The sequence below is a fragment of the Artemia franciscana genome, chromosome 13, assembly GCF_032884065.1.
Source record: "Artemia franciscana chromosome 13, ASM3288406v1, whole genome shotgun sequence".
Taxonomy (NCBI): domain Eukaryota; kingdom Metazoa; phylum Arthropoda; class Branchiopoda; order Anostraca; family Artemiidae; genus Artemia; species Artemia franciscana.
The window spans coordinates 22,972,159-22,987,213 of NC_088875.1; the positions used below are offsets into that span (position 1 = coordinate 22,972,159).

At 35.9% G+C, this 15,055-nt stretch overlaps 1 protein-coding gene across 3 annotated transcripts in view; it reads right to left on the minus strand.

Annotated features, from left to right (window-relative positions):
- Positions 1-634: 634 nt before the first annotated feature.
- The window catches only part of LOC136034673 (heparan-alpha-glucosaminide N-acetyltransferase-like), a 52,708-nt gene continuing 38,287 nt past the window's right edge, over positions 635-15,055 (minus strand). For 2 of the 3 annotated variants that reach the window (XM_065715989.1, XM_065715990.1), the window contains exons 9-10: positions 11,065-11,177; positions 1,542-1,857 (exon numbers count right to left, since the gene is read on the minus strand). In XM_065715989.1, the coding sequence (XP_065572061.1) occupies positions 1,676-1,857; positions 11,065-11,177 (295 nt within the window). In that variant the 3' untranslated portion in view covers positions 1,542-1,675. Of the gene's footprint in view, positions 1,858-11,064; positions 11,178-15,055 lie in introns of all 3 variants that reach the window. The other variant, XM_065715988.1, reaches the window with a different exon arrangement.

The following is a 15,055-nucleotide window of genomic DNA, read 5'->3' on the forward strand; positions in this document are numbered from 1 at the left end:
TCTTAGATATCCATTTTTAAAATTTTGGACAATCTGCACCATGGTTCACTCTTTATTATGCTGTAGAATGTAGATTCTGCCACCATGATCATTGCGGTCGACATAAGAAAACATTTATCGGATAACGACTGTCATAAAAAAAAATCAGAGTTCTGATTCAGCGCAAAAATGGGCTTAATCCTAATTGTGTTGCGAGAGCAACACTTTGGTTTTGTCGTGTTTTTTTTTTTTTTTGTTCCTAGCACCCCGATTTCAGCTTATTGCTAGAAAGTGGTAAGGGTCTAACCTCTGCAGTTTTTACGGAAAGTGTGGACCTTAGGCCGGATTGATGAATATGACTTTACATTTTGGAAAGCTTCGTAGAACTCTTGCCTGGGGCCAAAAAGGACTGAAGAATAAATACCTAGGTCTACCAAAACTTATGACGAGAACCACAATGATTTTGGTTTTTTATTTACTGCATATACATTGTATAGCAGTTTCAAAGAAAACAAAAAGAGGGAAAATACTCCATATCAGGGGACGAGGTGGTTTTTAGCCCGGTCCACATTCTGACCATTGCTACTCTTGTTGAAAACTTATAAATGATTTTTATAAGAGTTTCTTTGAAGACGCATGTTAAATGAAGACCAGGTTCATCTTTAAAACTTTTTACTCAACATAAACCATAAAAATAAAATATCAGGAAATTCAACGCATATATAAAAATCGTAAAAAAATATACAAATCTGCTTGCAAAGATATACACATACAAACAAAATTGTATGCAAACTAATATTTAACTATGAATGGAAATTATGATGTTCAATAGCTTTCTGAGTAGAAAATAATTTAATCTAGATAAAAGTTTCTAAAAGATTGATTCACATTTTATTACCCCAGTTTCAAAACTGATCAGCTCCATAAAAAAGCGAAAGATAAGTTAACAAGCTAGAAAGCTAAACAAGGTAAGACAGAAGAAATTCCAAGGCACATAAGTAGTTTTGATTAAATACTCGTATAACTATATTCTATCCATAATAAGGTTCGGTACTTTTTTGTGTTTTAACATTATTACGTTTTAATATAGAATTATTCAATTTAGCTGCTAAAAAAAGTATTCTTTGCTACGTGGCAAAGGAATTATTTTAACACAACTAAAACAACTCGTTTAATTACACAAAAAGGGACTAAACGGCTAAACCGATGCTGTTACTAAGGTTAGCCTACTAGGTACCTCACATTACCAGGACTATTTTCTATGGCGAAGCTTACTTACGTAGTTATGGTTAACTAGCAACAGAGCCCGTCGGACGACATGCATAAAAAAAATATAGAAAAAAAATATGGTCTCTACTAAGGACTAGAGACCATACTGATTCTGATTGTGCAACAAAGTAATACTCGCTTCAGTTTTACGTTGCATAACACAATAGGATTTTTTTTAGATTGGTGTTTGGGAGGTATTTACTAATATTGTCAATTCTATAGGCAGACATCCGTAAAATGCATTCAGATCAGTTTCAATTATAATGCGTCCAAAGTGGATCTCAACATACAAAAATAGTTTAATATTTATAATTTGTCCGCAAAGTGGGTCTTCCTTACTTTAAAACTGTTTTTACGCTTCAGTACACCACAAAATATAAAAAAGATGAAGAAAATCCTGGCATTGAGAAGAAACCAAAAGAATGAACTAAAGGGCAATGAAAATCCTCTTTTCGTTCATCCAATAAGCCAAGACAACCCACATGGTAGTGCCCCAGAGGCATTCTGCATAGAGCCATTCATGAGTATTCATTTTGCCGTATGACCAATTCCATGGCAGCATGTTATAGCACAGACTGTGTCCGACATACATAACAATACTGTTTTTCCCTAAAAGAAAAAAATATTATTAACCATATTTTGTCTATATACTAAAAATTTCATAAATGAGACCAAGGAATTGAAGCTCCTGCAAAAGATTCTTCAAGTTATACGTACAGAATCTATTACCTGTTTCTATGTGTATGTAGGTTTACGCAAACATTCCAAGAACCAAACTATTAAGACTATTAGGCTATGAAGCCTGGTGCCAGGCAACCATGGGCATTATGAAGGCCGTAAAAATCCTCCCAAACTATATCACCGAAAAAAGAACAACAATAGAAAAATATACAGAAAATATCATCATGCGAGGACCAAAGCCCTGAGAGGCTGGTATACTAAGCTATGCGAAAGTCCCGGCGAAGTCACAAAATCTAAAGCTGAATTTTCGGGTCATATTCTTCAATTTTCCAGATGTCCTTTTCTAGATCCTTGGGGATGCCTCCCACCTCTGTGCAGGCAGGCATACTGATGCAATCTTTTATATTGAACCCAAAATATTTCTGTCATAAAAGGAGAGGACTACCAACATTGCACACTTAGTCCAAATGTATTTTTTCAAACGAAATTAGCCCATGGGGAGAATTTTTCTTTAATGATAATAGTTTATTTCTAGCTTAATACGAATATTAGAAGTCGAGCAATAGAGAGTAAACAAATAAGACAACACAGAACTTAAAAGTAAGCAAAAAAAAGAGCTTAACTGCAGACCTGGATTTCAATTGAATTTTATTCAAAACTAATAACACTAAAGTAATTCAGCAATCTCAAAAGGGGTCATACTCAGTATCAAAACTAGAGTTCAATCACACAAAATTTTCTAAATAAATACATTTAGCATTAACCGACTATAAAAAAACTAAAATATATAGCAATTTTATCTCTGCTTCTACTGTTACCTACCGCCTACACTTTGTTTCCATCAACATTTTTATATATAAGCTTTTTTTTTTCATTGTCTGTATAATCGACTTTAACTCCAAATTGTACATGGTTCATTTCTTAAGTCAATTTTTAATCCGTCAGGGCGTTATTTCAAAACATTGCTCCTCAAAGTTTGAACAGGGATAGGGAGCCTATTTGCCCCCCGATTTTTTTGTTCACTTAAAAAGGCTACTAGAACTTATTAATTTCCATTCGAATGAGCAACTCCCGAAGTTCTAGGTCCACTGGGTCGATAAGATCACCCCTAAAAAAACAAACAAAAAAACAACAACAAAACAAACAAATAAACATGAATCCGCGATCTTTCTTCTGGCAGAAAATACAAAATTCCATGTTTTTACAGATAGGAGCTTAAAACTCTACAGAAGGGTTCTCTGACATGCTGATTCTGATGGTGTCGTTTTCATTAAGATTCTATGACTTTTAGGGGGTATTTCTGCCTTTTTTCGAAAATCAGGCAAGTTTTCACGCTCGTAACCTTTGATGGGTAAGACTAAACTTAACAAAACTTCCATATTTGAAATCAACAACATAAGCCAATTCTTTTGATACATCTATTGGTATCGAAAATCCGTTTTTTAGAATTTCGGTTACTATTGAGCCGGGTGGCTCCTTACTTACATTTCGTTACCACGAACTGTTTGACGTACGGTTGACCACGGAACGTTTTTCAGAAGATGGTATCTGTGCAAGAGGCACCTTAAACAAAAATACAAATACATTCGCTGAAGAAGAGCAAATAATTTTGATTATGTAAGTTTGCTCCAGCACATGCAGGTGCGAAATCCAACCATACTCCCTGCGTGGAAAACAAGGATCACACAAAATTGAGGAATATTTTCAGCCGCTTAACGATTATTTGAAAAAAAGAGGGAAATATTTCGCTAAAGATCATCTTCAATACGAGGAAAGAGTCTTGATAAAAAAAAAAGGGAGCAAAACAACTTGTAAAAACTCGAACTAAAAATCTGAGAAACAGAAGAGCTACACTACAGCCCGAGTTACAGATGTGTAGTATCAGATAGCTCAGCCTTAAAAGCGAAAATTCACGCAAGGGCCCATTCTTCGAGCAATAACACGCCTAAGGTGCAATTTTTCAATAGATTTACTTTGAAAAATGCGCTAATTTGAAGAATTAAGTGCACAACCCATCAAAAAGATGCATATCTAAGAATCCCATTTATATAAACAAATGTAAAAAAAAAAAAAAAATGAAAAAAGCTCTGTTTCAAAAACATATTCTGTTTCTAAAAGAAACAGAATATTCTGCTTAGAAACACTGAAGCCCTTTGGAGCTTCAATTTCATATGACAAAATATGACAACACTAAGACACAGTATGGCAACAGTACATGGAGCTCAGATATTTTCTTCTGTTGTATCTTCATCGACTGAAGTATTATTTTAAATTTGCTTTAGGCTTTTAAGCTAGCTTTATTTTAAACTTTTTGTCTTTGTTTTAAAATTACCCCTAAAAATGTCTTTTCTTGTCAAGAGAAATTAAAATTGTCTTGTCAAACAGTTCGTGGTAACGAACTGTAGTAAGGAGCAACCCGGCTCAATAGTAACCAAAACTCTAAAAAACGGAATTTTGATACCAATAGTAACATCAAAAGAATCAAATTTTAATGCTGATTTTAAATATACAAGTTTCATCGAGATTAGTCTTACTGATCAAAAGTTACGAGCCTGAGAAAATTTGCTTGAATTTAGAAAATAGGGGGAAACACCCCCTAAAAGTCATAGAATCTTAACAAAAATCACACCATCAGATTAAGCGTATCAAAGAACCGTACTGTAAAAGTTTCAAGCTCCTATCGAGAAAAATGTGGATTTTTGTATTTTTTGCCAGAAGACAGATCACGGATGCGTGTTTATTTGTTTTTTTTCTTTTTCCCAGGGGTGATCGTATCGACCCAGTGGTCCTAGAATGTTGCGAGAGGGCTCATTTTAACGGAAATTAAAAATTCTAGTGCACTTAAGTGACCAAAAAAATTGAAGGGCACCTGGGCCCCCTCCCACGCACATTTCCCCCCAAAGTGTTATGAAGTGTACAAACGTTTTCAGAGGGACTTTTTCGAGCTAGGGTGGGAGTGGGTCGGGGGTTGCGTGCGAGGATCTTTCAATGGAGGAACTTATCATGAGGGAAGAGAATTTCCATAAAGGGGGCGCAGGATTTTCTAGCATTATTTAAAGAAAAAACAATGAGAAATAAATACAAAACAATTTTCACCTAGAAGTAATGAGTAGCATTAAAACTTAAAACGAGCATAAGATATTACGTATTCGTCTCCTCTACAATACCTTGCTCTTTACACTAAAGTATTTTTAGTAATTTCAAATATTTATTCTACGGCCTCTGTGATTCAGGGGTCACTCTTAAAGATTTGGGATAAAATTCAAGCTTTAGTGTAAAGAGCGAGGTATTGACGAGGGGGCAAACCTGCTCATATACGTAATAAAAATACACAAATATAGAAGTTCGTTACGTTAGTTGATTCGTAAGGTACGTATGTTTATTACTAACAAAAACGTTCGTACAAAAAGTAAAAAAATCTAGTTGCATTTTTAAGTGATCAAAAATTTAAGGGCAGCTAGGCCTCCTCCCCCACCCCTTTTTGTATCAAAATCCTCTGACCAAAATGTTGAGAAAGCCATTTAGCAAAAAAAAAAAATATGCAAATTTCGTTTTAATTATTAATATGCGGTGAGCCAAAATCAAAACATGCATTAATTCAAAAACGTTCAGAAGTTCAATAAGTTTTTAACTGCAAGTAAGGAGCAACATTAAAACTTAAAACAATACTCCGTATATGAAAGAGGTTGTCCCCTCCGCAACGCCTCACTCTTTACGCTAATGTTTTTTTTTATTGTTTTAAAAAGTAGAGTTGTGACAGTGTCAAACTTTAGCGTAAAGAGTGAGGCATTGCGGAGGGGACAACCTCTTTCATATACGGAGTAATTTCTATTCGATTTAAGTTTTAATTTTGCTCCTTACTTGCAGTTAAAAAAACTTGTTTTATTATTATTTAATTTTAGAATAAAACGATCAAGGATGTCAAGAGCATGACCCAATCAGTAGCGGTTGGAAACGTCCAAGAGGATTGCCCAGGTCCCGGTGGAATGATAATCTCAGGGAATTCCTGGAATTCTGCGGTCAGATGCAGAGGCCCTTGCTGCCGACCAACTGGCATGGAGAAGGTTGACAATTCACCCAACACCACCCTGGTATGAGGATTAAGCAAAGTGAGTAAGGTGTCAAGGGTGTGGAGGGGTAAAACAATACCATAAATTCATAACTTTGTGAACAACCGATTTATGTTCATACAATATTTTCCCCAATTAGTGGTGTGTCCTGCCAATGTATAACCTTCCACACGGGCAAGGAGCTTTACAAAAGAACTTATATCCATATCAACACTTTATATCCTTATTCAATTAGATTCTAACTCAATGAATTTATAAATAAAATAATCTTTGCTGTTTGTCTTCAGTGACCTTTTTACGGCTATAATCATAGGGTAAAGGGAAAGAATATGGCACTAGACTTTAAAGTCCCTACCAGCAGCGCTGATCTCCGTTTCATGGCCCTCCAGCCAAGAAGTGCAATGACCCTTCCTGTTTATCTTCCCCAGATTCCCATTAAAAAAATGGGTCGACTCTGGCTGAGCTTACAGGGTCATGCCACTGACCCTCATTCCAAACCAAATAACCAGCGAAAGCAGGACTCGAATCCTTGTCGTCATGGACAAGGGATTTCAAGTCTAGTGCTTTCTATAATTCTCGGATTTTTAGGTAGCGTTTCCTAAGATGGTTTCCATTCTATTTTAGGTTTTCGAAGGGTATTGAAGCATATTCCTTCTAATGTTTGTCACATTACAAGATTTTTTGCTTGTTAATTGCTGCAAAGAATCAGCGTGAATTTGTGCAGAAAATTGATTGGACAGATAAAGTAACTGGTCAATCATTTGGACGCTGAGGAGTCGGCCGCTGCAGTAGTTACAGCCATCCCCTCCACCTTAAAATTTTTTTGGCAGGGTTATCAAAACTAAACATGCCAGTATTATTAAGATGGATTCCGATTATGATATTTCTCAGATTTCAGGGACTGTTATTAGCGTCGTAACTGCAAAGAGGTATGGGAGCTCTAGAATCATACAACTGAACTTTGGAACTAAAGACGAACTTTATCGTCCAATCAAGTTCAGCATCAAGTTTGAATACAGTCTATTCTGCGTGACTTTGCCAATTGAAAAGCCTAATCATTGCTTTAATCGCCAATGATTCAGGCATTTCGCAAGAGACAGTAAGAACCCTGTTAAATGTAACGAGTGTACAGGTGATCACACTAAGAAGGATCAAGTATGTTTAACTGAAATTGTTAAGCGCGCTAATTGCGGAGGGTATCACCATAGCAAAAGCTTGGTGTGTCCGGAGCTTAAGAAACCCCTCCCCACTCAAGGGGCTTCAGGAGGATTGAGTTCGTCTGGCCGTGTATAATTTTTAGGTTTTACTGACATCTAAATCAGCCGTAAAATTATTTTATCCCTATATTAACGGTGCTCGTGACAAGCTTGGAATTCTCTAACATCTTTTAGTAGTTACAAAATTGTGTGCATTATTCAACACCTTTAGAGTACTAAAGCTAGAGCTCTGCTTTCATAGCTAGAGCTCTCGCGTCATCACGTATTCTTTTCCAGCCCGCCAAACAGACATCTGGTCGTGCTTCCGATGGCCTCACGATTGCAGAGAATAACAGGTCTTCTTGTGCCTTTCTTAAATCTACCAATACATATATTTCAGTTTATTTTTGTTTCTTGTTTTGATGTGTGGATATGCCCACGAACTACCGAAATATGAGTTCTATGCCGTAGCTTGTACTTCGCTTTCTGAATCCATTCATAAGATCCGGTCTGCACATAAGTCAATAACTATCTTAGAAATGAGATTTTAATCCAATTGAATACAATTTGTACACATTTATTGACAAAAGTCAATGTGACGACAAAAAACCCCCCTCCCCCCAAAAATGGATACCATTCATAGCAATACATCTTAACTAATCAAAAACAGGGAAAAAAGGAAAACAAAACATATAGAAAAAATACAACCCCAGATATAAAAAGCAAGCAAATGATAAAAATAAATACAGGACTGCAGTGCTTACTGAAATGTTACTTTCGTCCCTTACTAGTGGTATTATTCGATTACTAAATTCAAAGCTGTTTTCTTATGTACACAATTCAGCTTCCACTTCTGATCTGAATTTCGTCTTAACGGACCCTCGTCACATGTTGGGTGCCATTGTTGATACTTCAAGGGATATCCTAGCAACCCCTTAAGTTAGCAGCTTCGACTCACTTTTTTTCTACTTATCTCGTATTCTTTACCTGAGGACAATCTCATTAATATGGGCTCTAGGGAAAGTCAGTGATATGGGTTCTTGAGAAATTTCTCCTTCTTGTTTCCTGATGACCCAACTCTTCTTGACAAAACATTTCTTATATACTTTTGGGTCATTTTACAAAGTAAAAACATGCTAGAAACATCGTCGCCACTACGCCGGCATCTATTCAGGCACATATTTTCCTTCTAAAACCAGGCAAAGCATCGAGTTCAGAGGGTCTCGAACCCAAACATCTGATCAGCGGGACAAAAAAAAATTGATCAAACATCCCGTCATTTTAATCCAGGCCATAATTACCGAGCAGCATATGTATGATGCGCTATGTGAAGTTTTAGTAACTTGTGTTCCTAAGAAGAAAAAAAAAACCGACATCTTGCGACTCATACAGACTGATAATCATATGCTCGACGATCGGAAAGCTTCTTCAGAAGCTTGTCTTAGGCAAAATTAGCAGGAAGTGTAATCAAGGCAATGATTAATTTGATTTTCAAGATGTTAAGTGTGGTTCTATTCTAGGTCTTGCAATATTTAATAACGTTATCCGAGTAGTTACTCAACACATTCTATACTGCTTAATTGAGCCACATAGAACTGCAAGTCGCTTGTTGAATGAAGATGACATTCTTCTTTTAGCTAATAATCTTGAGGGACTTCAGACCATCGTTGATGTTGTCTGCTCTGGAATGAATGAAACGAGTTTTTAAGTTGCTGCTTCAAAAATAAAGTTTTTTTGTCTTTGAACCAGAAACCGCCTTCACTGATATAATCCAAGTTGGTCCAGCTACAATCTCATCTTCCACTTTACTTAGATGTTTAGGCCTTACATTTGGAATGTTAATTAGTTTCACAATAAAGTTTAAAATTGATTCTTTGAAAGAGAAACAGAGAAAATGCTACGGGCTTCTTTCCAGGATAAAGGGCCAATATGATAAAAGAACCCTTTGCCGGATATATAATACATTTTTCCCATAACGTATATTTTTTTGACACACCTTAGAAACTTGGTTGGCAAGTCAAATCGTCGTTTTTAAGGTTCTGAAAGCACTTTCAAAGTATACCCACTGAGATTCGTAATAGCTAAATTTCTGACTATAATGTGTTTTGGAGATTTGAAAATAAATAGGTAAAATTGAGGTAGGTTTACTGACCGCTGCAGTAGAATTCTTGATGTTCCACTAATCTGTCGTCTCCAGTGTTGTAAGATGTGAAGTCTCATAGTTTTTCAACTATGTCGAATTAGTGCTTAAAAGTTAAAGTTGTCAATAATTGTGCGTAATTTTGTCACTGTCCTTTTCGTCTTATTTTTCTCATACCCCTCTTAGCGCGTCTTTAATATGAACACAGTGTAACAATAAATTGTTATTACTATTAAAATAGCGTTGATGGTTAGAATTGACTATTACGTAGTAGTAATCATTTATGTTTATTGTTTACTGATTTTTTTTTATATCACAGTTTATTTATTTCACGTCAGAAAATTTACAGATAAAAATTGGAACTGATCGTGAGAGCCCAATCCAGTACATATTCAATCAATGCGTTGATACGACTCTGTTTATGGGGTTAAATACTAAGAAACAGAATGTGTCATTTAACAAAATTTAAGCCCAAGAAATCTCAATAAAAAATTCTTAGCATTACATGTTTTTCTGTAAAGTGACATATAGAGCCTTTGCTACCATGGCACGCTTATAATGTCTAAAGCTCTGTTTCCAATTTATGTTTTTCAACTAATTACAAGAAAAACATGTTTTCCCCTTTCCAACTTTATTCCATCTTCTGCCCATAAAACATCCCGTGAAAATATGGCTAAAAGGCTCGTTCAAATTGCTGTAGTCTACATGGATCATTAATTAATAATCACTATACAAACAAAAAAGTAGGTTTTTCTTTAAATCTTAGTGTTCATCTAAGGAGAGGGGGCAGCTACAGACCACTGATCCTCAAGGGTATCCAGTACCATTTATTGCTATTTTAAAAGCCCTTTGTTTAAAAAACATCGATCTCTATTCTTACAGATCTTTATAAAAATGAGCATCCATTATGTCTTTAGCAAAGCATATAAAAAAACTAAGAATAAAAGATGGAGCATGAGGTATTTTCTTTCCTTGTGTCACCGTTTATTAGCAAAACATTATTCATGCAGACAGACATTAACCACGCTCTGAATATTTGAAGAATGACACGATTTAGAGAGAGGTGCTTACATGAAAAAAAAAAATTCTCTAGTGCTACAAAACCATCAACAACTGACCCCTAAGGATGTCAGTTGCCCACCCAGAGAATCCATTGCTTCCCTCAAAGAAAGATTGAGTAAGCAAGTTAGGGACTTTACTAGATAAAGGACAAGTGACATACCACACACCGAAAGTTCTGGGTAATCCTAGGCATCTTATACAAAAATAAATAAAATTAATGTAATTTTTTTTTTGCAAAACGTAGTTTTTTTATATTTCTGATGGGACTTGTGCATTTGATTGCTTGGTAAATTAGTTTCTATAGGAGTCCAAATTTTTCCTTTCTTTCCCTTTTGCTCTCACTATCCTAATAAAGAAACTATGAGATTCTAGGTGAATAAGAAACACGACTGAATCTTCAATCTTGATTCAGGCACAAGACTGAACATTACTTTCAGGGTTGTCCCCAGCATTTTAATGAGGAGGAGGAGGAGGAAGCGTATTTTAAAAGGTATTTCATAGCCACTACGTAGCAAAAAAAAATCATATTTTTGTGCAACTTCCGACATATTGGGGGGATTGAAACCAGGTATCCTTATATCTTGGTAATATTTATTTTTGTTACTGAGGTTTGAGTTAGTGTCTTTTAATCTAAACAGCTGTCCAGCACAAAAAAGGATAAAAATACCTGGAAAAACCAGGGGAGCCCCGTTCCATATATTATAGACATCAATAAGTAAGTAGAACACCGATAGGATGATCAATGCGAAACATGTTGTTACCAGCACATATGATATTGACCTGAAAATGAAATAATTAGATAAAATGAAAATGTTTCATTTCTGACCTCCTTAACCAAAGAAGGACAGTTTCGTAACGAAGCTAAAATTCCAAAAAATTTACTAAAAGCTAGGGCACCATTAGTAGGATATCATGGTTGCAGCAATAGCTATGACATCCTCCCACCCCAGACGAGGACGACCTGTTTTCCGTGTAGCCCCAGACGGTTGGCCAAAAGGGACAATCTTCGGCAATCTGTCACCCTTCGTACGCAGAATGTGGCCTAGCCATCTCAACCTTTCTTTCATTATAGCCCTAGAAAGCAGGATTGAACCATATTTTTCGTACAAGCTACTGTTTGAAATACGGTCAGTCAGCCGTATTTTATCCAAAACAATCCGTAAGCAATTTCTCTGGAAAACAGCTTGTAATTGTTCATCCGCTTTTCCAAGCACCCATGCTTCAGAGCCATATTTGACCAATGTCATCACTGTAGCTTCCAATATTCTAATCTTGGTTTGCACACTTATCTTACTATTCTTCCAAACTTTTTTTTAACTGTGAAAAAACACCCTGAGCCTTGGCTATTCTACTTTTAATATCTTCACTGTTCCCACCTTCTTTACTAATAATACTACCAAGGTAAGTGAAGCTGCCCACCTGATTCACCCTTCGTACGCAGAATGTGGCCTAGCCATCTAAACCATATTTTTCGTACAAGCTACTGTTTGAAATACGGTCAGTCAGCCGTATTTGCACCCAGAACAATCCGAAAGCAATTTCTCTGGAAAACAGCTTGTAATTGTTCATCCGCTTTTCCAAGCACCCATGCTTCAGAGCCATATTTGACCAATGTCATCACTGTAGCTTCCAATATTCTAATCTTGGTTTGCAGACTTATCTTACTATTCTTCCAAACGTTTTTTTAACTGTGGAAAAACACTCTGAGCCTTAGCTATTCTACTTTTAACATCTTCACTGTTCCCACCGTCTTTACTAATAATACTACCAAGGTAAGTGAAGCTGCCCACCTGATTAATCTTTTCGTTACCCAACGTCACCTGTTCATCTTTACTTATTCCTAGCCTTAGTAACTTAGTCTTCTTAACATTAATTATCAAACCTATTTTAGCAAACCTGAACTCGCAAAACCTCTAAAAATTCATTCATTTTGCTCATACTTTCATCTAATACGCTTAAATCATCAGCATAAGCTAAGTCCAGATAGTAACTATTATCCATGTTAAACTGATAGCAATAACTAATAGGGAAAACAAATTTTTGAGAATTAAAAACAAAAAACAAGAAACTTCAGAACCCTCGAATAAGGTGGTGGATCAAAATAAAAATTGCAAAAAAATAACAACGGTCGAGAACCCCTTCACAGAAGGTTTTCAGCCCTTCATGTTAGAACTGAAGAAAACAACATTCTAGCTTTGGAAGTACTGACATATCCTTTTTACCCCTGGGACTAGCGGTGGACTGGAACATAGTAGACCTGTTAAGGGCTTTTGAAAGAGAATGTATACATTTACAAGATTTCTCATTAGATACGCTTTAATAGTAGTAAAGACATATACAATCTTTCACAAAAACTACATCTTTTGGTGTCGTTTTCGTATTAATCTCTGAAACTGGCAGCGGATTGGAATTAAGAATACACCATTAGAATCATATTGGTGAACAACCCTCAGGCGAACGTTTTTCAGCCGCACTCCTTTTGAGAACCCCAGAAAAGCCTATGCATCATTGGGGTGTCTCTTTTTTTACGGCATTAGTCCGAGTAAAGAGCGGTAGCTTGAAAAAAGTGACTCCGCCTCTACCATATTGCAACTAGGAAAAAGCCGACAGTTTTTTCCTCCCTGTAATATTATTAGGCTATTATATGGCTGCCACAATTCTCCTAAAACATATCACTCACAAGCTTCATATATAAAATCTTTTTCGTTTCTACCAAGATTAAAGCCTTTTCGTATATATTCCTAGTCACGTTTAAAATTTTCATCACTAAGATACCTCTTCTACTTCATAGACTATTTTCCGAAAATCAATCCGTCCGTCTTTCATGCTACCAAGTTTTGAACTCTCCAGCTTTGTATCCAACTTTTCTTGGAATATCTTAAATTAAAAAAAAAAAAAAAAAAAAAAAAAAAAAAAAAAAAAAAAAAAAAAAAAAAAAACGCTTTCATATTCAGAGTAAAAGAAGGGGAACAGTTTAAACTCTACCCGTGCCTCAGTTTTCATTTTTTTGTAATTTATTTTAGACACGTCAAGAAGTAAACTTCGAACAGAAAAGCAGAGTCTCACTTGAAAATTACCTTCAATCCCCAGAACTAACTTCATCTTCAAGAATCAAACTCCGAAGAGAATTTACAAGCTACATCTCCTCCAAATCCACATCCCTACAGATCCCTCTTGGTCTTGCAACACTCATCTTGATCGGATGAGAGCCTCCTGCTCAAGAAATCTGGGATTCACTCTTCACTCCAAAAAGCTTGCTACCACTCAGCTCAATCATCCCACTTTTCAAGTCTAGCATCAAACCCATCACTGTAAATACACACCCATGTGTGCTGGTGCTATGAAAACATTGTTCGTCCCACTTCAGAAAATCCAGAATATAGCTAATAGGCCAGGTCCAGTCATTACCTATGACTCTCCCCAGTCTCTTAGTGAAAGGTTTGATCTGGTGTCGACGGCTGGTGTCTACAAACACATGAAGTTGCCTCCTTTTGTACATATTTTTCTTGTTCTAACCACCCATTGGCTAACTGAGAAGACAGATACGAAGGAACACAGTTCTGTCCAATCATCATACAGTTGACACGACAAAAACCGAGTGCTTGAAGAGCAGTTTCCTTCGACGGTGAACTTTGACTTGGAAAGGACTTCCCGGAGACATTTTCCTTAAAATTGTCTATCTAGTTCAAAAGGAGATTCAACAGACAATTACAACCTCACGATGAAACGAGATAAAAGATTAGCGGCATGTCAGATACTTAAAAGTACCTGGGACGACAAATTTAGGAAAAGCACATTATTAAGAGTTTATAATTACAGTGTGACTCTCAATGTCTGACAAGCAAAACGAAATGATTATGCACAGGAGAAAACAAGGATTATAAATAGCATTCAGAGTCAAACATTTTAGTTGTAAAAGAAAAATCTTGAAAACCGCTGGTTAAAAAAGAACTGTTTACTTTATAGATACGACCAGAAGCATATGCTTGAATTAAGGCGGTTCACTACGGCCACCACTAAAAAACACCATTTAAAAGCCAATACAATATCCATCAAATAGTCAAAGACAGACAAAGTCGTGACGAAAAAGTATAAATATCGAACAGAAAAAAAACACATACAAGAGATTATTCCATTTATTGGGAATTTAATTTCACAATATAAAAACCAAATAAAAAAATAGTTAGTGTACCGAAAAGAGCTCACCACAGAGACACTCCCGGTCATCATGGTACTAACTCGGTATACTAGTATTTCAAAATTCACGAGCACAATTTAAATAAATTACACCTAATTCTTTTTTAGTTTATTAAATTAGCTGTAGCTGTCTTTACCCATTATTATCCGTTTTACCCAGTAGTATCGATGGGCTTTTTAATTTTTAAGGGACCTGCATAACTAATAATCTTATTAATTTGTCACTAAGCTTTACACGCTAATGTATCAACTTTGGGAATTGAGCAATACGCCATGTTGCTAAATTTGATTGACTAAACAATGTTGAGAAGTGCCTGCTATATGAAATATTAAATTGTCATAATAAGTGAAATAGATGTGCCTCAATTATCCCTTTTTTAGTCATTACTTCAGAAAAATGTCAAGAGGCCACGCTTTTTAGGCTTAGACAAGGAGTTAATTGAACTTTTGCTCCAAAAAAG